This window comes from Lepidochelys kempii, chromosome 26 (assembly GCF_965140265.1).
Source record: "Lepidochelys kempii isolate rLepKem1 chromosome 26, rLepKem1.hap2, whole genome shotgun sequence".
In the NCBI taxonomy this organism is placed as follows: Eukaryota; Metazoa; Chordata; order Testudines; family Cheloniidae; genus Lepidochelys; species Lepidochelys kempii.
In genome coordinates this window covers 8,017,396-8,041,246 of record NC_133281.1, presented here as the reverse complement: position 1 = coordinate 8,041,246, position 23,851 = coordinate 8,017,396, and the positions used below count along the sequence as shown (strand labels likewise).

The 23,851-nt window shown below is 40.7% G+C and overlaps 1 protein-coding gene across 2 annotated transcripts in view; it reads right to left on the bottom strand.

Moving 5' to 3' along the window:
- PPP2R2A (protein phosphatase 2 regulatory subunit Balpha) overlaps positions 1-23,851 on the bottom strand; it is a 71,511-nt gene that overhangs the window by 22,112 nt on the left and 25,548 nt on the right. For both annotated transcript variants that reach the window (XM_073324762.1, XM_073324761.1), the window contains exon 3: positions 2,445-2,542. In XM_073324762.1, the coding sequence (XP_073180863.1) occupies positions 2,445-2,542 (98 nt within the window). The remainder of the gene's footprint in view (positions 1-2,444; positions 2,543-23,851) is intronic.

The window sequence follows — 23,851 nt, the reverse complement described above, 5'->3', positions numbered from 1 at the left end:
CGGGCTCCATGCTTGCCGTGGTATGGCATCTGCACAGGTAACTCAGGAAAAAAGGCACGAAACGATTGCCTGCCTTTGCTTTCACAGAAGGAGGGTGGGAGGGCCTGATGACATGTACCCAGAACCACCCGCGACAACGTTTTTTGCCCCATCAGGCATTGGGATCTCAACCCAGAATTCCAATGGGCAGTGGAGACTGCGGGAACCGTGGGATAACTACCCACAGTGCAACAGTCTGGAAATCGACGCTAGCCTCGGTACTCTGGAAGCACTCTGCCGAGTTAATGCACTTAGAGCATTTTGTGTAGAGACACGCACAATCGACCATTGTCATAAATATAAAGGGAAGGGTAAACCCCTTTGAAATCCCTCCTGGCCAGGGGAAAGCTCCTCTCACCTGTAAAGGGTTAAGAAGCTAAAGGTAACCTCGCTGGCACCTGACCAAAATGACCAATGAGGAGACAAGATACTTTCAAAAGCTGGGAGGAGGGAGAGAAACAAAGCGTCTGTGTCTGTCTGTAGTCTTCTTTGTCGGGGATAGACCAGGAATGGAGTCTTAGAACTTTTAGTAAGTAATCTAGCTAGGTATGTGTTAGATTATGATTTCTTTAAATGGCTGAGAAAAGGATTGTGCTGAATAGAATAACTATTTCTGTCTGTGTATCTTTTTTGTAACTTGAGGTTTTGCCTAGAGGGGTTCTCTATGTTTTTGAATCTAATTACCCTGTAAGAAAACTACCATCCTGATTTTACAGGGGGGATTTCTTCATTCCTATTTACTTCTATTTTTATTAAAAGTCTTCTTGTAAGAAACTGAATGCTTTTTCATTGTTCTCAGATCCAAGGGTTTGGGTCTGTGGTCACCTATGCAAATTGGTGAGGCTTTTTATCCAACATTTCCCAGGAAAGGGGGGGTGCAAGTGTTGGGAGGATTGTTCATTGTTCTTAAGATCCAAGGGTCTGGGTCTGTAGTCACCTAGGCAAATTGGTGAGGCTTTTTACCAAACCTTGTCCAGGAAGTGGGGTGCAAGGTTTTGGGAAGTATTTTGGGGGGAAGGATGCGTCCAAACAGCTCTTCCCCAGTAACCAGTATTAGTTTGGTGGTGGTAGCGGCCAGTCCAAGGACAACGGGTGTAATATTTTGTACCTTGGGGAAATTTTGACGTAAGCTGGTAAAGATAAGCTTAGGAGGTTTTTCATGCAGGTCCCCACATCTGTACCCTAGAGTTCAGAGTGGGGGAGGAACCTTGACAACCATATAAAAACGATTTATAAAAAAACAACTTCTATAAATTTGACCTAATTTTGTAGTGTAGACATATCCTGAGGAACAGTGAGGGGGGGAAGGGGGGGGGAGAGGAGGGAGATAAACATGGGGAAATTTTTTACTTTGTGTAATGACCCATCCACTCCCAGTCTCTATTCAAGCCTAAATTAATTGTATCCAGTTTGCAAATTAATTCCAATTCAGCAGTGTCTTGTTGGAGTCTGTTTTGGAAGTTTTTTGTTGAAGAATTGCCACTTTTAGGTCTGTAATCGAGTGACCAAAGAGACTGAAGTGTTCTCCGACTGGTTTCTGAATGTTATAATTCTTGACCTCTGATTTGTGTCCATTTATTCTTCTGTGTAGAGACTGCCCAGTTTGATCAAGGTTCCTGGGTTAGTGGTTCTGTTGGGTGGTGTGTGGTTGCTCGTGAATATTTGCTTCAGGTTGGGGGGACTGTCTGTAGCAAGGACTGGCCTGTCTCCCAAGATCTGTGAGAGTGATGGATAATCCTTCAGGATAGGTTGTAGACTCTTGATGATGCGTTGGAGAGGTTTTAGTTGGGGGCTGAAGGTGATGGCTAGAACTAACTTTTGTGTTTAGTTTTAGGAAAGAATTCCCTCTGCTGTTAAGACCTTTACATCGTAACTTTTAGCAGGCAGAAAAAAATCTGCTGTTAAATCACCCCAAAACAAGCTGCAAAGACTCAATGCTGACAGAAGAACCTTGACCAATTTTTGCCTGATATATATTAGAGTGTAAAGGGCCATCTTTGGCCACATGCTCCCTTAGAGCCACTTCTCATTTCCCAACAGCTACACTGAAACAGGCATTAAGGAACATCCCCAAAAGGCAGCAAGCTATCTGAAGTGACAACTTCAAGAGGTCCCCAAGGTTTTTAGTCAAATTTTGTTCGCACTATAAACTGTTTAGACAACCATTTAGAAACAGGACCAGACCTTTAAAGACCCTAATAATGTAATCAATTTTGATAGTTCTTTTGGTAGTTGCTTTGGAGTTTCACTGTTTATTCTCCCAGCACTTCAGAATGATCAGATACTTATTATACAGTGGAACTGCACAATTTCTCATACAAGTTCACACCTCACTCCAAGAGGTCACTTGCAGATAGGGGAAGAGTTTTAATACATGACTTATTTTAAGCACAGTTAACACTCACCTCCTGCTCCTGTTGAAAGATGACAACTCTACCTCCTTTGTCTCCTGTTGCTAGTAATTCTCCAGAATGGTTAAATTCTACCGTAGAAATTATATCCGCTGCATAACCAAGAACAAAAAAACCGTCATTCAGCATTTCTTCTAAACATCTACTCAAAAAGTCAAGAAAACTATAAATGGTTAAGGAGTACAAACAGAAAATCTTTCCTGACAGCTTGACAAAGGCTCATTTCAGTCTACATCAGTCTTATTCTCTGAATAAAATCCTCATAACCGGGAAAATGTCCAAAATTGTTTGTTCATCCAGAAAAAGGCCGGTAATAGTGGGGTTTTGGTTTTGTTTATATATATTTCTGCTCATTTCACCTAGACCTCTGCCATTCATTTTTAACAGTAGAACTGGACATGTGCCCATTACCCATACTGATCTCAAAGCTTGTCTCTTCAGGACTGTATGTACAGATCTGAAAGCTTTAGGCAGAAATGTTTTATTCGGGTGGACATGCTCAAACATCAGCATCTGAGGAATGCAAGGAAGCAGAACCGCAACAACTACACTCAAGTTAAGATCTTAAGTTCAAATGACTGTCTTTTAAAAAAAAAAAAAAAAAAAGGTAGAGGAATTCCTGTTCTCAGACTACTTCCTCATCAGATTTAGACTGGGTTTTTACCTGCTAAAATTATTTACTAAGGGTTTTTTTCCCCTTTGAGAGCGCTATATAAATTGGGCAAGTTTTGTAATTCTATATACGGAGTACTCATCTCTGCCAATCATCCCTTTAAAAATGGAATTTAGCCTACAATATGTACATAACTGGTCTTGCAAGAGAGGCAATGTCAAATGTCGAACGTAGGATGAAAATTAAGCCCATACCCACCAATGTATATTAATTCCTAGCACACATACAAATACACGTTTGTTTTCATCTGAGTTATATCTTTCCTCTGCAGAAATTAAAACTAAGCATAAATTATTTTGAATGTTGTGCGTGGATTCCTTTAGACTTCCTATTAAATTAATTTTTAATTTAAAAACATTCAGAATTTAAAATGTTTCAAGTTTAACCTTTAAACTTGCCACCCCTGATCCAACTCAACCAACCGTCAAAGCATTTTCATTCTAGTTACTTTTTAATACACAATACGCTGTAGACAGTGTCAGCAAAGACACAGAGGGGAAAAAAATAAATGCCCAGTAAAAGTATGTATTTTTCCTAGAGAGGAACAAACCCAGACTATTTTCTTCAAAAGCAAAAGAATAAGTACATGAGGGAATCAAAACTTGCACTTCAGTGTAGAAATAGATATGTTTACCAGGTTATAAACACTTCCCTCCATGAAACCACAATATTTATATTCTCCATTAACTAGAAGAGATATTTCAGTTTATTCTGGGATTAATATCTTCAATACCTAATATTTAATTTGCAGACACTTTCCACTTCACCATGGAGCAACAAATATAAGACTTTCTGGCAGAAAAAAAGTATGTCAGTTATTTTCCAGGCAGAAAATCTCTTTTCTTCTTTATTCTTGTGTAATAGAGATGAACAATGCAGTGCACAACTTTTGTTATGGTTGTTGTTGCCTGATCGTTTCTGCTTTCTTGTTTTACATTTTGGAGCTCTGAGGAGCTACCTTGCATACTGAATGCTACTGAGCAAAACGTTCCATATTTATCTTAACGTTCACAGATTTCTGCAGAGAGGCAGGTCAGGCAGGTCCATGTTATGAGAACAGAAAGCAGACACTAAAAGTACCAGGCCTCTCTCATTTAAAGGAAGACAGGAAATTTCATGTCCTTTCACCGTGATTTTGAAGGGAGACATTTTTCAAACAGCTAAGGTGGATCTTAGGCAAAAATCATTCTGATGTTATTCCAAAAAGATGGGTGGTGCCCTTTCTGGTCATTACCAAAATATCCTGTTTTCTATTTACTGCAATATACAGCAATTATAAGTGTAGACTACTGTCTCAAAATTGTGCAATCCCAAGACAGCTTAAACATGCAGGCCAAACTGAGCTGCAAAATCCCCAAATATCAAGGAAAAAGATGCAAAGTCAGACTTCTGGCATGTATGGGAGGATGCTCAACACACAGCTCAGTTCTGCTCTCCGATATGCAGTGTTCATTGCCGCATATTAGAGAACTGAAAATAGAGATGATGCAATTTCTCACTAACTCGATCCTAAAGTTAAATATGTAGATATGAAGTAAGCTTCTTTCTAAATACACCAACAACAAAATATAAGTTTATCCTTCATAAAATTGATTTCTTCCCCCCCCCCCCCCAACCTTTTAAAAGTAACAATATCCATTCATTCCTACTCACTGCTGGCTAAACTGATATTTGCCTCTCATGAATGCTGATGTTTGAGACTACTTTTTTAAAACGATTTCAGAATATTTATGTAAACAAACAATAGTATGGGTGTTCAATGTACACCCTTCACAAGTTAGACTGTAAGAGGCAGAGACAGTCTTTTTATTTTGTGTTTGTACAGCACCTAGCATTCTGATACATGACTCGGACTCCAAGGCACGACGGTAAAACAAATAAATAATAATGAGGATGATGAGTAGACCTAGCAGCCAGGAATTCCCAAGTTCAAATCCTGACTCCCTCTTATCTTGGGTGAGTAAATTTAAAAACCTCTATTTCCCCATCTGTAAAACAGGGACATACTACTTATTGCATAGGATTGTTTTGAGGGTTAGTTAATGTAAAGCACTTGCAAGTCTGAGAAAGCTATATGATTCAATAAGCAATATTAAAGGAAAATATTTATCAGATAAAAGCCTTGGCACTTCATTCCAAGTCAAAATGGATATTGTGTGGGTTCAAAAAACCATTGAATACTAACAAATGTACAGGATGACATATACTTTAAAAAGCATTCCGGAAATGAGCTGTCAGCATTTGCATTGACAACTGAGCTAACCATGGTGAGGAGGAGACAATTTTGCTAATAAACCGGAATAGCACCTGCAAGTTTGAAAAGTAAAAATTAGCTTTAGAACCTGATTGCAGAGGACATGGGTAAAGCTATCACCATACTTATTTGGCCAGGAAAAAGCATGCTTTGAAAACATTACATATTCACACCAAAACACATATTTTTGCAAGCCTAAATAGGAATGTTTATAGGAATGACCAGAACAGCAAGTCAAGTCAATGAATGCACATTTGATGCATTTCATGACAAGTTATTTTGCAGAACTGCCATTCAAAAATGGAAAAGGATAAAGACCCGACATTTAAAGCCTTACAATCGTAATATACAGCATCAAAAGTCAGGACATTCTAAGTTAGGAGACTGGAATTGAATTTCCTGAGGTTTGTTGGTCCAACTATTTTCCTTGAACATACTTCATCTGAAATATATTCAGAGAAGCTTCTTATGGTCTTTGCTCATGAAGGTAAACCAATTACCTGTTTTTCACCACAGTTTTACATTCTGTACATATATTTATTATGTTAAGCCCAGAAATCATCTCCTAAATGCATCCAGTAGCCTGTAGGAGGTCTCCCAGTCTAAATATTATCTCTCACCTTGCTTTCTGTTCCTAGTACCTTACGGGTTTATGTGCATTTTTGAGTGTCTGATTAGCGGCCAGCAGGCTGACACAGCTCCTGTTTTGTTTACAGAATCAGCTGCATGAACCTCCATCAGTGAAAGAAGTTTCAGTGCTACCATCCCCAGCCCTCCAAGAGAGGACAGCATGCTCTTCTGAAGGTGACAAGACATTCAAACTCTAGTCTCTAAGGTGCCACAAGTACTCCTTTTCTTTTTGCGAATACAGACTAACACGGCTGTTACTCTGAAACTCTGAATGCTGCATCTACTTGTGTTTTATTTTTCTAGTATCCAGAAAACGGGTATTTTAAACAGCTTGGATCAATTTAGTTTTAAATTTAAAAAAAGTTCTTTATTTGCAATTACATCAGAAAATTAGCAACTCCTTTAAGTCCGTAAAACTCGCATTTTAAAAAAAAAATAAAAAAAGTAAAAATGAATCTAAGGAACCTGTCTCTTACAAGGCAAGCTTGAGCTATTTATTCTCAAAGGTCAAAACACAAGTAATCAAAAAAAGGCTTTCCTATTAGCCTGAAAATAGTGCTGAGCCTGCACATTTATATAAAGTAAGTACTGAAAGCAAAGCAACTATCAAGCATTTTAAATCGAGTAACTCACCGTTAAGAATACTGTATTCCCATACCTTGGTCAAAGAAAGAGGCAGACATCAAAGCACTGGTGTTAGACTGGGCGGATTTAATAGTGTTTGAGAATTGACAGGGGAAGCATTTCATCTTCCGCAGTGCACTAATTCGCTTGTGTATTTTCATCTGCGTTAACACCCTTGTTCCCAAATAAAATGAATGCTAGTCTTTTCTTTCAAATGGTAACTAAAATCCCCGTGACAATTGCAAGGCAGGATTATTTTAGTCCTTCAGTGCAGCAATGAGAAACAGAGCATCTACAGAACGTGCTGCTTTCTCTTGCCTCCTCCCTTTTGTGTATGCTATTTTCGCTACAGTCTCTAGGTGGAGGTCTTGGAAACTCTCAGGGCTGCTTTCACCACTGCCCAGGAGCTTCCAAATGATAGGCCAACAGTACAGAGGAGGAAAATCGATGAGGGGGAAGCAGCAAACCTACTGATGCTCGAGTAAGTCTGCATCACAACAGACGTTCAGAAACATACTGCATTCTCTATTTTACTGCAGAATGCGCCCCTTTACCCGGAACCACCAGTGTCAAAAAAGATGCCATGAAGAACAGCCACTTAAAACTGCACATATTTGACGCACCTTAGCAAACAGAGTTAACTCAGAAAGAAAAGGAGGACTTGTGGCACCTTAGAGACTAAGAAATTTATTTGAGCATAAGCTTTCGTGAGCTGCAGCTCACTTCATCGGATGCAAGAGTTAACTCAGTCAATCTCCTGACAGACCTGCAGAAAGTCACAGAATGAATGTGCAATGCACCTCTCTTTGGAGACCACTTAGTCTCTGTATTTTTATTTATTTATTTATTTATTAAACTGTAGGTGATTTGAGATTTCCTTGACACTAAGGCCATGTCTACACTACCAGGGTAAGTCGACCTAAGTTACGTTACTCCAGCTCGATTGATCGATGTAGCTTAGGTCAACTTACTGCAGTACCTACACCAGGCTGTGTCGATGGGAGACACTCCTGTCAACTTGCCGAACCCCTCTTGTTTTGGGGGATTAACGGAGAGCACTCTGATCCCCAGTAAGTGTAGACATGGCCTAAGAAGCAGTATTCTGACATTTCAAGGGACCAAGAATTTAATTACAGTGGTGCAGTATCACGAGCAGGCAAGAGGAAGACAGAATTCTGATAAAGGCAAAACAGGAGAGATATTACCTTGGTTCTTACATGGCCCTCATTGCTATGGTAACTGTGAACTTGCATTAATGAATTTATTCTCACCCCACCCCACTAAGGTAAGAAAGTACAATCACTGTTTTATAGACAGGAAAAATGAAGCACAGAAAAATGAAGTGACTTTGCCCAAGGTCCCACAGGAACTGACACCAATTCTCCTGAATCCCAGTCCAGTGTGTTAACCGCAAGGCTACTTACTCATCCTTAGATGTGGGAAATCATCAAACTTCAAATCAGCAGAGCTGAGAAAACAAGTTATTTGCCTAAAAAGCCTGCCCCATCCCAACTCTTTTAAATCTACCTTGATCTGTTTCAGTAGTTTTACTCCCCAACGGACACCCCCAATCACATTATAATTATAAAGTGAATTTTGATTTAAAAACTTCATGGTGATAATCTTATTCATGTCTACTGAATTAGGATATTAAGTTAATACACTAAAACAACGAACAGGATTATTAGGGGCCCTTACCAAAGATCGTTATGCTAAGCTACAACTCTTGTACTGTCATGATGTTTAGAAAAAAAATTGCTTATTCACTAAATTATATTCCATTGCTTACATGAAATGTAATCTAGGAAGAATAACCTAATTCTACTAAGAATACGCTTACTGCTTTGTAAATATGACTACAAAATAACGGATTTTAGGTACGTAGTTAGGAATGTAATATATTTAGAGTTGGTTTTCAGAGTTCTGTTCAAATAAAGCTGGGCAGCCAATTGCAGTGCATATATCTGAATAAATAAACCAATTCATCTAGTACACGCAACTCCTAAGCTACAACAGCACTAGACTCCTTGCAGGTATATTTTTAGAAACTAGAATTGTCTGCCTAATCCTGGATCAGAAGTGAAAAGCAGGTTTGATAGATTCCTAAGTGATCAAGGTCTTTCAGCAAAGGACAGTCAAACGTACATCACCAGGTTGGTCCCCTGCAGCAGTTGTCATGGAGAGGATAAATGGAGGACTCTTCCAGGGCACCTAAACTTCCTGCTCATTCGTCCCACCATAGTTTAAGTAGAGTTCTCTCAAATCTAAAAAGGAAACAAAAGTGACCTGATCTATCTTGCTTATTAATGTGGCATGGGATTGTCAGTTACTTTTATTGTTGTTTTTTTAAAATCAAGCAGGAAGTATCTATTTAATTTCTACACTAGATATATAAAAGCCATAATATCTGAAAAGAGGCAGATCTAGAGAGCAGGCAAGAAAAATCCTCTACATTCAACTTTGGACCTTTTTTATTTACTGAAGAAGGGACTCCCCATCTTTTCCTTCTTTCTTCCCCATATTCCATTTTCTACCCATTTTTCCTCCTTCCAAAAGGGATAAAAAAAATTACTAGCGGGGCCAGAAGTTTCTATAGTCAGGTCCATGATACTGACAACAAAACTGACTAAACAGAATAATCAACTAACAGCTTGAAGGTCTGTTATTTGTAGGCACAGAGAAACTGTCACAATGCATCAGAACAGGATGAAATACTGTAAGTATTCAAGTCAATAGCAAAACTCCCATCATCTTCTCTAGAGCTAGGATTTCACCTCAAAGGTCCATCCACAATACACTCTTTTATAGTGGCAGTACCACATGCTACAGAGGAAGAGGCCAAAATATCTGTAGTGCACAGACATGAAATAACTTTCCCGTAGAGAAGTTTTTCCTCTAACCATCATCAGACAGGCTTATTCCAAAGTGGGAAAGTTTATACACTTACCAAATTTTTGTCATTACCCATACAAATACCTATTTCTTTTATTAATTTTACTAGGCCTCAAGTTATATCTTGAGATAGTGAACTCCAAAGGTTATGTAGTATTTAAAATTGCATTTCCTTTCAATTTATATTGGTCACCTTTCAGTTTAACTGAAGGTAGCCTTATTCTTGTTATAAGGGAAAACAGCCACACCCCAAAACTGTACACTACCATCATAGTTCCTCTCATTTGTGTCTTCTCAACACTAACTGGGGTCAGTCTGTCTCGTCTCATATCTTCTCATGTATATAATCAATTTCACTGCCTGTTTCTGCTATATCCTTTCTGAGATGGGGTGACCAGAACTGAACACAATATTCCAGGGAAAGGCATACCATTGAATTATATCATAGCATTATAATATTTGCAGTATTGGTTTCTTTATACAGCCTAACATTTTGCTTATTTATTTTTTTGACACCCACTCCAGAAATATACATTGAGTTGCCTGGCCCTCTCCACCCCCTGCCCTCACCCCGAGCGGTTAGTTAATATCAGAACCCAGCAACAAATGCATCACCTCACAAATTTCAACACGAAATTTCATCAGTCACTGTGGTACCCCTCTGAAACTCCCCACAGTCTTCTTTAGTCATAGCTAACCTAGACTATTTTCAGAGTAGCAGCCGTGTTAGTCTGTATTTGCAAAAAGAAAAGGAGTACTTGTGGCACCTTAGAGGCTAACAAATTTATTTGAGCACAAGCTTTCCTAAGCTACAGCTTACAGAAAAATCCAAAAAAAAACCCAACAACCACCACCATAAAAAAAAAATTCAAAAAACCCCCCAAAACCCTGACACCTTTGTCTCCAGGCAAATAGGCAGAAAACCCCTCTAGTTACTTTGAGGTAAAAAAAAAAAAAAAAAAACACTTCAGGTCTGTGAAGACTTGTGAATTTCCCTGCAGGAGGTTAACTACTCTGCCTTTAGGTAGAGGAAACTGCAGCTCACAAAAGACCATTCCCTTTTGTCTCTGCTCTGGCCCCCTAACCTTTGTCATATCACTGTTCACCTTTTTCCAGTTCACCTGAGCTATTTAACATTGACTGTAGGACTACTGGCATTAGATATAAGTGTTGTATACCACTTTAAAGATGGAAAACCCAAATTTTCTGCGCAGTGCTCTTCACTAGCCCCAGCTGGGTGGGATATATTAGACCTTAAAATCTCATCATTCTGATTATAGTCTTGATTTTCAGAGGCTGGATGCTCAGCACTTTTTGAAAAATTAGGCACCTTAAAAGCATCACAGTTTGGATACACAAAAATAGAAGCACCGAAGTCCCTTTTGAAAACACTGGCCCTCCATTTTTTTTTCTTAGCATTATTATATGGCTGGTATCTCAAGAACAGCTGAAAACAAACCAGCACTTTATGCCAACCTGAATTGGAATCACATCTTTTGAATGGTATAAAATGCTCATCTTCACCTTCAGTGGTTCATAAGATTTTGAGGACTAAAACTAGGTGGGAATCATAGCGGAAGAATTAAAACAAGATGGTTATCAGGATGCTATATTAAGGTCCAATATCATGCAACTTGCCAGGACTACTCGTACCTTTGTTGGCTAGGTACAAACCTTTTAATGACTTGTAAACATGACCAAACGCTGGTCCTGAACCAGTGAATCGAAAGCAAAAAATTCAATTCCTACTACCAGATCAAAGACCAGCTTTTTTTTTTTTTTTTTTGGTGCACGCCAGGGACAACCGGAGAGCGACAGCCCATGTTACTGCTTAACCAATCAGAAGCATCACCTATAGGAGAATGCCACCCTGTGCGCCAACCTAAATGAAAGACTGTGAATCAACCCAGATACACTGCACAGTAGCATAAAGTGTCACTGAAGAAATAAACCAAGCCAATGATCTTAAACAAGTATCTTACAATGCCCTACAGAATTGCGGCTGGAGTTTCCTGGTAACTGACCCTAAAGCATTGCCATATCCTAACAGAATGCAGTCTGCTCTGTGTCAGGAGTCCTATAAGCCTTCCAATAGCTATCCCAGCTAAAGTAGATGCAAGCTCTAACTTTTTATAAGCGTGAGAGTGGGAATATAGATATGATCTTCATTCTGAAAAGCTGCAGTTAGCTCACTACGCCTCCCATCACAGACATCCCATCTTCTCCACTTTACTTTTAGAGTTCTAACAAAAATCAAACACTATCTTGGGGTCAAGAAGAAAACTAATCTTCACCATGAGGATCAATTCTACTGTAGTTCCAAGGTTTTCTAGGGAAACATAAAGATAGAGACAATGACCTGCAGGTCTCCTTGCTAAAACCGGAGCAATCAAACAAGGCTCCTTTCCTTTTACATGAAGGAAAAAAATGGTACGTATGAAAAGATGTTTTGATGATTGATGCAATATGTTTAGGCTCCACAGTGGGAAGATAGGACATACTGGAAGCTTTAAAAAAATAAAACATCTTATTGCTAACAGATAAACCACCCCCAATAGCAAGGTGGTGCAATGAAAAAATAGTCACTCAGTATTTGCAGAAAAGTATGTCTCTTTATTGTGTCTCAAGTTGGGCTCCCAAAAATAGTCAGTCACTTTCAGAAGTCTTGATCACTGTATACGTTTACTGTACTGATTTTATACTACACTGAGAAATCCACTTCCAAACAGAATGGTGATGAGAGGCTTAGTGTTCTACAGCACAGAAATATTATTAATAAAAAGGAACCGTGTCAAATTAACCACAATCAGATTTCCCAGTAGTCTCAAACTTGCACAGATCGGTGTGTGTGGGCGGTGGGCAGGGCATATCACATTCAGAACTATCAGTATTTAAAACAAATCTGAATGGAACCAACTCACCTTGAGTTTCTTCCTGGCCCCTCAATTACATTGTAAGGATAGGCACTGAATTTGGGACATTAGAAGGAATGGCTGGAACATGGGTGGGAAGAAAACCTACACATCTATATGGCAGCATGAGTACCTTTCTGTCAAAGGACGACTCAAGACTGCCCCAATATCAGACTGGTAATGTCTACTCATGAAGTTACCTGAAACATTTTCAATGAAGGGACCATTATCAACATTAACATGACTTATGGAGAAAAGATTTCAACCACTGCTGACTCTATTTGTCTCCCTCTTCAACTGTTCATGGAATATGCATACAGTCTGCAATGAACCCTTCCAAAGTAAAGAACATCCAGAAGTTTAGGCAAGAATCTATTCCATGGGGGAAGCATAAAGAAAGCTCTCATTTACTTTTTTCTAGTAACAATGAAATTACACCAGACTTTGGCATATGGTGCTTGTATTAAGGGCAGGACAGCTAAAGCAGAAACATCAGGTTTAGAACCGTCCTTTGAAGCAAGAAGCCAAGCAAACGGGTTAGTCCTCAAAAGAAGTTGGTGTATACCTGTTCAGAGCATCTTGCCCTCGTCTGTAAATTTCACCCTTGATTCTCTTACTGGGAAACTGCATGAATACTTGCTTGTTGACAAGCAGGATGTGCTTAGGTCCATTATATTCTTTAACTAGACTGCAAGGTCCACTGTAGAAAGGCAGCCATGTCAGGATTCAGGCGAAGCTGAGAAATGAGCCCGGGCCAGAATTAATGACGGGCAAGTCAAACAGAAAGAGAAATGTCTAGTAAGCAAACCAGCTAAGATCACGCTAAGGGATGGCTGAATAAACATATCCCTGAGACCTTAGAGTTTTGCTCTGAAGGAGTAATGGGTTTGAAGTAGGAATCTCACTGCTGGTGACTGGTTAAGGGACCTTCCACACTTCTTGACACCGGCCTAAAAACTGAACAGTAGATAATTTGGCCCATGAGACAATGCAAGCAAGTCAGAGTGTCTAAAAGAGATTTTAGTAAGCAACAGCTCAGAATGGGTTAAAATACTGAAAACGTCATTAGTTCAGATTAGTCTGATGAGCTGACTCTACTTTCATGCACTGATTTAATTCCACAAACTGAACCTGTGTGACTCTAACAAGATATCCTGCATTAAATCTGTAGTTCTAGTTTACAACTGTAATAGAACATTTATTTTTATCGTCAGAGGTTATATATTTTAACGTACTACGAACTTCAGACAAGCTTCGCTTATAAAAACATGCTTGGCAGGCAGAACGTGTTACCTAGTCTACAGCAGTAAGGCAGTCATGGCAGCTAACAGAATGCCTTTATTTCACCAGTCCAAAAAAGTTTCTGCACAAGATTTTGGAACCACTTTGGTCTCGCCAAGTGTGTATACACTCAGCAAGCAAATCAGTCAGTTTACACAAGTGGAGCAATCTGCTCACGTTTCTAATGATTCTGAACAAAGAATTGCAGTATTCCAAAATATTTTTGGAGTTCTTTGTTGTTTATGCACCTTCTCAGGGACCTTAAATACCAATTCTGGAATTTCTAGGTTTTACGGACTACTGACAATTGTCTTCCAAAAAAGAATAAGGAAGTGTTATTCACCTCTTCACATAACACAAAAAACAGGGGTCACCCAATGAAATTAATAGGTAGCAGGTTTAAACAAACAAAAGGAAGTACTTCTTGACACAATGCAGAGTCAACCTTAGAAACTCATTACTAGGGGATGTTGTGAAGGCTGAAAACTATAAACTGGGTTCAAAAGGGAATCGTAAGTTAAATGGAGAAAAAGTCTATCCTCCTCAATGGCTATTAGCCCAGATGTTCAACCCCATGCTCTGGGAATCCCGAAGCCTTTGACTGCCAGATGCCAGGACAGAACTACAGGAGATCGATCACTTGATAATCGCCCTATTTTGTTTATTCGCTTTGAAGCATCTGGCATTGGCCACTGTCAGAAGACAGGATACTGGGCTACACGGACCATTGATCTGACCCAATATGTCTTCTCTTATGTTCTTATAAAATGGAAACAGAAAATTCAAAGGGCTGATGAGGACACCATCTCTGAGGTTTGTTAGCGGCCTGTGTCCTGTCTATAATTAACTATTATTATGAACAAATGAAGAATAATTCTCAATCACATTTCTTCACAGTAACTCAGCGAACCATCTGGATTGAGAGGTGTCCAAGAAACCCATTACTCTTTTGATCATATTCCTGTGCCAGCCACAACAGCGGGACTACCAAAGCATTTGTCAGATCACTGATATACAGAAGCTCTATAGAAAAGGCAGTCTGCAAACACTTGCCTTGCAGGCCCTGTATTAGAAGATACATAAATAATAAACAGCCAAATGCAAGTATGCAGAGAAGTACAGACGGGTAGCCTGGAAAACTTCTATGGAGAAGCTGTCTGCCCACAAGGCCGACACTCTCCTGGCAAAGTGGACTTTGAAGGATGTGGAAAAATTGAAAAGAGTTCAGCGGAGAGCAACAAAAATGATTAGGGGGCTGGAGCACATGACTTATGAGGAGAGGCTGAGGGAACTGGGGTTATTTAGTCTGCAGAAGAGAAGAGTGACGGGGGGGATTTGACAGCAGCCTTCAACTACCCGAAGGGGGTTCCAAAGAAGATGGATCTAGACTGTTCTCAGTGGTGCCAGATGACAGAACAAGGAGTAATGGTCTCAAGTTGCAGTGGGGGAGGTTTAGATTGGATATCAGGAGGGTGGTAAAGCACTGGAATGGGTTACCTAGGGAGGTGGTGCAGTCTCCTTCCTTAGAGGTTTTTAAGGTCAGGCTTGACAAAGTCCTGGCTGGGATGATTTAGTTGGGGATTGGTCCTGCTTTGAGCAGGGGGTTGGACTGGATGACCTCCTGAGGTCCCTTCCAACCCTGATATTCTATGATTCCAGGAAAGGTCCTCCGACTGTCTGAGGCTACAAAACAGATGCAACTTCCTGTGAGACCCCTTACAATCGTAGCTGACGACAGAAAATTGTGTATAGGCACTGAGTGGCATTCTTAGCTCGATTTTCTCTTCTTTCCAATAAGGATTTCGTATTGCAATGATGTGTCTCCTTATCATGGAAAAGATCTTACAAAACACAAAGGAATCAAAAGTGGGAAAATGTAGTTAGACTTTCACTGAAGTTGGAAGTAACTTCACAAAAAAATTAAAATACGGTTATGAAATTTCACTGTATACCTGCAAGTTTGAGCCATCCCACTGGTACTTCATTGCTTATGTGCATGTATTTTGCATTTATACAGAGTCCTTAATACACTAAGTATTTAATACAAATATTATAAAATGGATTACAGAGCACTAATCTTAAAAGCCAACAGAAAAGTTTTAGGAAGAGCGAATCACTGTGACGGGAGGAACAGAGCTCCCAACACATGGGGACAACACGACACCCAACCACAGACAGTCAGTGGGGATAAAGAGACCAGGATTGGAAGAGCACAGAAAGTGCGCATGGGACAGGCAAGAAGTATAAACAAACTCAGAGAGGTATGACGACAAATTTTTCATCTCTGGAAGGCAATTATAATTTAGATTAAGAAACTGCTAGGTAACAATTAACAGCCTTTGTTCACTGGTGGTGGGTAAGAGAAAGGGTATAAAAATCCCTCCCTTTCTCATCTTCATCCCTGATTTTCCTCCCCCCCCCCCCTTTTTAAGTACAGTGATTTTGTAACTGAGGGATACAACTAACGGTCTCATTACTGAAAACACTTCTGTCCTCCTCTCCACCTTCTTAGGTTTCATGCATGATTTTCTCTGGGTTCTACACTCAGCAGCTTAAACAAACCAACCCAGCACCTGTGGCAGCAACACCGTCTAGAACCAGGCAATCCTACTTTCAGGTTACACTATGGGAGTCTTTCCGGAACCATTGAAACTGAGGTCCGGAACCATTGAAACCATTAAACTGAGGTCCATCCTGTCTGCGATGAGTAAAGATCACCTAGCTCTTTTCTTGGTAAGAGAAGGAGAACTGTGTCTCAGTATTCCCAGGCCAAAATTTCCACACTTCCCACTGCTGAACATGTGAGAACCAGCTGGCTGCAGCCCACCCATAGAAGCCAATCTTGCAATAGCGCTGTACACACGCATATATGTGAAACACTCTGGAATGAAAATTAGAATTTATACAAATTATACTGCTTAGTTTTATATTGCTGACCCTGCTAGCGTAGCCAGGCTATTAGGCAAAGCCAGATAAGTGATCCAGGCGAAAGAGGCTTATGCTGGTTTCTCTGGCTTTGAATGAATTTGGAAGTATGTACACATGGGGAGAAATATTTCAGAAGAACTTCCATGACCCCCCCAGAGTTCAAAAACTTTCGTCCCATGAAGTTCAGAGCAAAGGTTTGTGAAGACTAGTAAGAATTTTTCTCTTTTCCTATTGATTCTGAAAGCATGCCAGTCCTGTCTGGAGCAGCAGTACTTTTATAATAGTGTCAGTGTTTTTCTGTTCTGTTGAAAGACCCCGTAATGAGGTGCCAGTGTCCCAAAATAGCCTCTTTGCTAGATTCTTGAAGAGCAGTGTTACACATCTGAATTGAACTGCCCGATCATTCTGCTGAGATACACTCATTTTTCCTATTGAGCTTGTTACTCAAGAGTGAAGAGAGCCAATCTCTTGATGTTGTGGAATGTAGTTTTTAAACAAACCCCTGCAATCTCTGTAACAAGCAAGGCCTTAATCCCCAAAAGTAATATGCAGGTCACCACTCCCCCAAATAAAACTAAGGGAGGTGTGTCAGGGAAACAAGTACAAGTGAACTACTCGTAGGCTTTGACTACACACAAGCGTCACCGCTGTAACTATCTCAGTATAGGTAAAGGAGTAAAATCCCCCCAGTGAGGAAGCAGTTACACGAATACGAAAGGGCTTCTACTGGTATAGTCTATTCCCATGCAGAAAGGGAAATAAACTATGCCAGTGTAAAACACCTTTTTATTGATATAACCGCAACCACAACAGGAGTTGTATCAGCGTAACTATTTCAGTTTAAAAAAGAAAGCCACACCCCTAACTGAAATAATCCTATCAGTTCGAAAACGGTCACACAGGCCTATATGCTATGTGCATTTTATTTTTCCTTATTTCCTTCTCTCACTCATTCTCTTCCCATTTCCCCCTCCTATTTCTTCTCTTTCCTCTTGCTTTTCTTTGTTCTTTCAATGGGAAATAATTTCCCCCACATCAGAACAGTGGCATCCCTACCTCCTGTATGGGGCTTTCTCCTTCAGTCTGCAGAGACCATAGTCCTTAGACAGCTTCACTCTGTTGGCCAAGAGACAGGTAGAACACAAAGCAACTGAGGCAAACACTTTCGGAGAGCTACCAAAGACATCCTGGTAAGCAGCACTTATGCCAATCGGTACTCATTGAGCTAATGAACCCTCCTGAATTGAGCACTGATGCAATGTGCTCAGTGAAATACAACAAACAAATGCAAAGACAGAGCCAGATCTGCAGAGTACACAGGCTAGAAGACAGATAATGGGAGACGCCAAATATGACGGCAAATGGAAATAAAACAACTTTCAGAGGGTGTTAATTAGCACTTCACAGGATTCTGGACCGCAAAGAATGGATCTTCAGGAGGAATATGAATGGGGAAGGTGAGCATGACACACTGGGATTGGGAGACATTTCCATTCAGAGGGCAATGTAGAACGCTTCAGGTGGCCATGGGCATGGGTGAGAGAGAAAGGGGAACGGAGGCTGGTACCCTTGGCAGATTGGAAAAAAGAAAGACAACTGTCCTGCTTAAAAAAAATAATAAATAAAAAAAGATCACTTGCCTGATCCAATGGGGAAATAACAGACCCTGTTTTATACAAGCCGATTTACTAGTCTGACATCTGTTTTAAAAAAATTTTGGTGCATCAACTTCTGAGAGCTTGGGTCGTTTACCTGCCATCGATGCTATTATAGCTCTCATTTCAGTGTTCTACTTTTATTTATTTGTTTCAGGAAAATGGAGTTGTGCCGTTCCATTTCCGCCTTTCTTCCGACTTCCTAAATGGACTTCGGCCGGTAAAAGCCCTCAGTACGGAGCTGTGATCCGCCTTGCACAGGGTGCCGGAAGAAAGGCATCTACTTTCCCAGCTGAAGCAGCATAAAGAGCAATCCCCAAAAGGGCGCAGAAGGCCTAAGAATATGGTGAAGAGCACAAGCTAGGGTTGACAGTAATACCATTGCTGAAACTATCCGCAGCCCTTTTAGAAGCAAAAATAGGAACAATAAAAGCTCAAAGCAGAGAGCTTAACAATGACTAGTACCGTAAAGGAAAGTACATATCAGGATAGCTTTGAATTACAGATAAATTTATGACCTATTATTCCTGGGTAGTTCGGAGACAACGTAAGTCGGAGAATTAAACTCAAAACATTATTACTCAGTGGTTTCATAACTCATGAGAACAGCTATTCCTGTCAAGCCTCAGGACTGCAGAGGAAAAATTAATAACTACAGCGTAGCAACCCCCCATCCCCTCCCATTGAAGTGACATGACAATGCCGCTCCTAGCCATCTAGATGCTAGCTGTGTGCAGAGCTATTTGTTCCTTCAAGCAGCTTCACTAGGCTTGTAGCCCGTCAAGAGGCACAAACTCTGCCAGGGAACAGAGGCCACCCAGGTCCGCAAAGGAATGCTCAAAAGGGGACAAATAATTAAGTATCTATATTGACATAGATGTAAAAGTTAATAGTAAACTAGCTTTTCTGTAGCGCTCTCCAGGAGTACACTTGAAAGCACTTTACAAAAGAAAGTCAGTGTCATTATTATCCCCATTTTACATATGGGGAACTGAGGCATGGAAAGGTTAAGTGATGTGCTCAAGGTTAACCCGCAGGCTAGTGGCAGAGCTGCGAACAGAACCCAGGCCTCCTAAATCCCAGTACGGTGTTCTATTCACTAGACAACACTCTCTTTCCCAGCAGAGTAATTCCCTGAACAGCTACAAATATTGAACTGACCCATGTTTAACGGCAAAGCGAGAGTCACAAGTTCAATATTACAAACCTTTTAAGCAGCAGGCAGAGTGAAGTGCTTGGAGGATAGCCAGTTGGCTATAGAACAGCGGTTCTCAAACTGTGGGTCGGGACCCCGAAGTGGGTCAGAACCCCGTTTTAATGGGGTCACCAGGACTGGCGTTAGATTTGCTAGGGCCCGGGCCCGAAGCCCAAACCCCACCGGCCGGGGCCGAAGCCCAAGATCTTCAGCCCCGGGTGGCTGGGTTCAAGTTACAGGCCCCCCAGCCCAGGACTGAAGCCCTTGGGCTTTGGCCAGCTTGCCCACCTGGGGCGGTGAGCTCGGGCTTTGGCCCCCCTACTTGGGTGGACTCAGGCTTCTGAACCCCCTCCTGGGGTCGTGTGGTATTTTTTGTGGTCAGACAGGGGTCGCGGTGCAACCGAGTTTGAGAACCGCTGCAAGAGAGCATTTTACTTCCTGTGGTGCCAGTTCAAATCCAGTTCCGCACATAATCACTGAACATCAACACGGGATAGCTGCTTGGTCTTCTACATGAACTGAGTTTTGTGATCTCAGCCCAGTAGCCAAGTGTTCATCAACAAACCAAAACAAAAATCTGCCACCAATTTCCTCCGACTGTTAGCGATCAGGCAAGAAGCAAAGGATTGAACTGGCCATGGAGACAATCACCCTCTTAGCACAAGAGGTAGCGTCCGCAGTGTTGAGACCCAGTGATGCTTAACAGTGCGGTGGAAGTTTGCTACTGCTTTCGCCCCTCGTCTGTGGAAAAAGAGCAGACTTCTGTCACCCACACAGGCAAAAATGTGTTTATGAAAACTCTTCTCATCTCATGGAAGACTCTGAGAAGCCTAATGCAAAATTGTAATTTCTTGTTTCATAATTATACGCCAAGCCTTTATACAAGACTTAATTTGAGACTACTAAGCACAGAAGTTATAAAATTAGACATTTTTTCAATGAGAATATTAAAAACAGACTTCACACTAGTGTTTTTATTACCTAAGTCAAAGCTGGTGAATAGTTTAATATTGTTTGGTTTGTTTTTTTTTCCTGGTCAAGCAAATAGAGTGGATTTAAAATGTCTAAACATGCCATCTCTGCAAATTTATACAGATCCTTAGTTACACAGGATATTTACTAACAACTGTCAATAATTAGATGTATTATTTCACCAAATATTTGCTCAAACTTGTTTTCTTTACATTAGAAACAACCATTTCAAGTTGTAAATGTTTAATTTTCTGTAGAGGACAGGAAAGATTGGTCTAATGCAAACAAGATGACTCAATCAACTTATCTACCTTCAGCAAAGGGAGTTTTAAGCATACGAGGAATGAAAGTTCAGCCCCCTAATCTCTTACATACACCTCAGACTTTTCCTCTAGCCCAGTGGTTCTCAAACTTTTGTACTGGTGACCTCTTTCACACAGCAAGTCTCTGAGTGCAACCCCCCAGCATCCGCTTGTAAATATTTAAAAAGTGTTTTTAATTTAACACTATTATAAATGCTGGAGGCAAAGTGGGGTTTGGGGTGGAGGCTGACAGCTCACAACCCTCCCGCGTAATAACCTGGCAACCCTCTGAGGGGTCACGACCCACAGTTTGAGAACCACAGCTCTAGCCTGTGTTTGCAGCCTCATTATCAAGCAAGCAAACCACGAGTCAAGAGTAGATACACTCGACCATCTCCCTCATGCTTATGGCCCGTAGACAGAGAGGACAGGGAGAAACCGATTCTATGAGATGAGAGTACTTAGCAACTCTTGGTGGGGTGGGGGTGGAGACAAGAAACACTAATACCATGCCACTAAAGTCCCATCTCCACCTGCTTCCGAAAAAAACTGGAAACACAAGGTCTCCTCTAGGCAGAACTCCTAAACACTTATGGTATTGCCATAATTTTGCTATGTATCAAACATCGCCAGAGATGCAGGTCTGACTATTTTCAAGGAGACGGGATTTATATCCATTTAAACTGAACGTTCAATGTTTCCTAATATTTAATACAGAATTAAATCACTTTAAAGTTTTAATTTTGGGGAGTTAACTCATTGATTTAAATTAAAAAACGACTACGTGGTCAGGGAAAGGTTCCAAACCTTTAATTGCTTTAAATGGTGAAACGCCATGGAAATAATCCACATGTGTAAATGTAATAATGAAGCTCCAGCAGCATTCCATTGACTATGACCACCATCCTCTGTGTCTGTATGGACTGTACCTGTCCATAGTGTTAGTATTATACCTTTACACTGCTCACCGAGATAGGGGTTCTGTTCTTTGTGTCAACTTTCACACGATCTACTCATTATCAAAATGTTCCGTAAACCTACCGCACTACAAATCTAAGGCTATGTCTACACTGCGAACCTTACAACGGCACGGCTCTGCTGTTCTAAGGTGCGCTGTCTGGCTGCTCTTTTTCGCCGGGACAAAATAAAACCACCTCCAACAAGCAGCAGCCGCTTCGTCGCTGGAAGCACGGCTCCCACCAGCAAAGCGTTGTCCACGCTGGCGCTTTCCGTCAATAAACTTTTGTCCATCAGGGGGCTGTTTTTTCACACCCCTGAGTGACAAAACTTTTCGTGACGCAAGTGCCGGTGTGGACAAAGCCTAACCATCTGGAAAAGGGCAAACTAAAGGGTTGGGGCTTGTTGGTTGAAAAAAGCCTCTACACGAGTCTTTTGGAAGACATTTCAACTGTTCAAAAAATTAGGGGTTTGCGTTTATTTTTAAAGCCAAAACTGATTGGTTTGTGTGTGTGTGATTTTATATTAAGTACTAAAATCTCTCTTCCTAAATAAAAAACAAACCATAGTTATAGTAGATGTACACAAGGTTATTCTCTCTGTAGCCAGATGCAAAGCTGTTTGGTCTCTGGACAGAAACCATTAACCCTCATCACCCTGATTAATTACCTTCCGTCTTTAAACCTTGAGAAAGGACATTACTGCAATTCCTCTCAGAACAAATGCATAGGAAACCAATGAGCAATGGTTCCCTTTCCCCAACTCAGTGAAATATAGACAGTGAACTAGACTTCCCTTTACCCAACTAAGTGAAATATAGACCCCAGCAGTATTTTAATAGCCTACCAAAAGCTGCAAACTACTTTTCCTTTCAAACAATACCCCTATTCTAGCCATTACTCAGTTGGATGAGCAATGCATGGAGAAGTAAAACTACACTATGAGCAATAGGGCTGACTACATGTACAGAAGGAGAAAATGAAATTCTTTTATGATTGATCCATGTCCAATGAAGTACAGCCAAGACCACCAGAAAAGGCAAGGTTACTTGGAAACTGCTGTTAGACCTAGTCCGTCACCTCTATGTTAGGGTATATCTTCACTACAAAGTTAACTCAGGTTAGCCTAGCCTGGGCATGAGTAGCCACAACGCAACACCATATCTAAGTCTGTGTGTCCTCACTGATGCTTACTGTGTGTTGCTAGGACTTGTGGGGGCATATCCCATGGTTCTTTTTGCTGCTCTAAGCTCAGCTAGTCTATGATTCTTTCTCAGCGAATTATGGGAGAACTTGTATGTCCATCTGGCACATGGGCAGGCTAGGGATAACACACAAATAAGAATCTAAGTTAACCCTGCAGTGAAGACATACCTTTAGAACTAGGACGCTCGGGGATATCAAAGCAACTAGGACGCTCGGGGATATCAAAGCAGTGCCCCAACAATTAGAACCAGTTCTAAAATGTGACAAGTGTTCCTTTATCTCAGTCTCTACCAAAGAAACATTTAGTCAACGATATCTTCTACCTTGAAATGGCAGCTAACCTCAGCCTATTCAAGACAATTTCTCCCACTTCAGGGACTGCACTGGTGACAGACTGCTAGAATACTACATATTGCAAGTATCTGGTATTTCCATCTGCATGAACTGCAACTTCCAAGAATGTTAGGTCTTTTAAATGGAGACGATCTCATAAAGGAGGAAGGCTGACTCCATTCTGGACTTTTACACCAGAAAAGTTTCATCAGCTGTGAGTGGAGGGCATGAAAAGGTGGTCTGAAGCTCTAGCTGTAACCCTTGCTTTTAGCTCGGATACTTCCAATCCTTGCCAGGTCCTCTTAACCAGTTCTTAACTCGGGGATCCAGTTGAGTTCCTAAAACAAGTCTCCCTATAGTTTATTGTCCTCAGGTAACTGGGTTTGTAGATTAGCCACATAGGAGGTTAGCAAAATTCTAATAACCTACTTCAACAAATGGATTTTCCCCAATTTCACTGCCTTATAAAGCACTGCAATATGCAGGCATTTTTAGGGAAATTAAAGAAAAGTTATTTTAGACTTGCAAAGCTGGGAACGTAAGTGAAGGTCAACTGCAAAAAAAAAAAAAATCTCATCTATAAAGCCT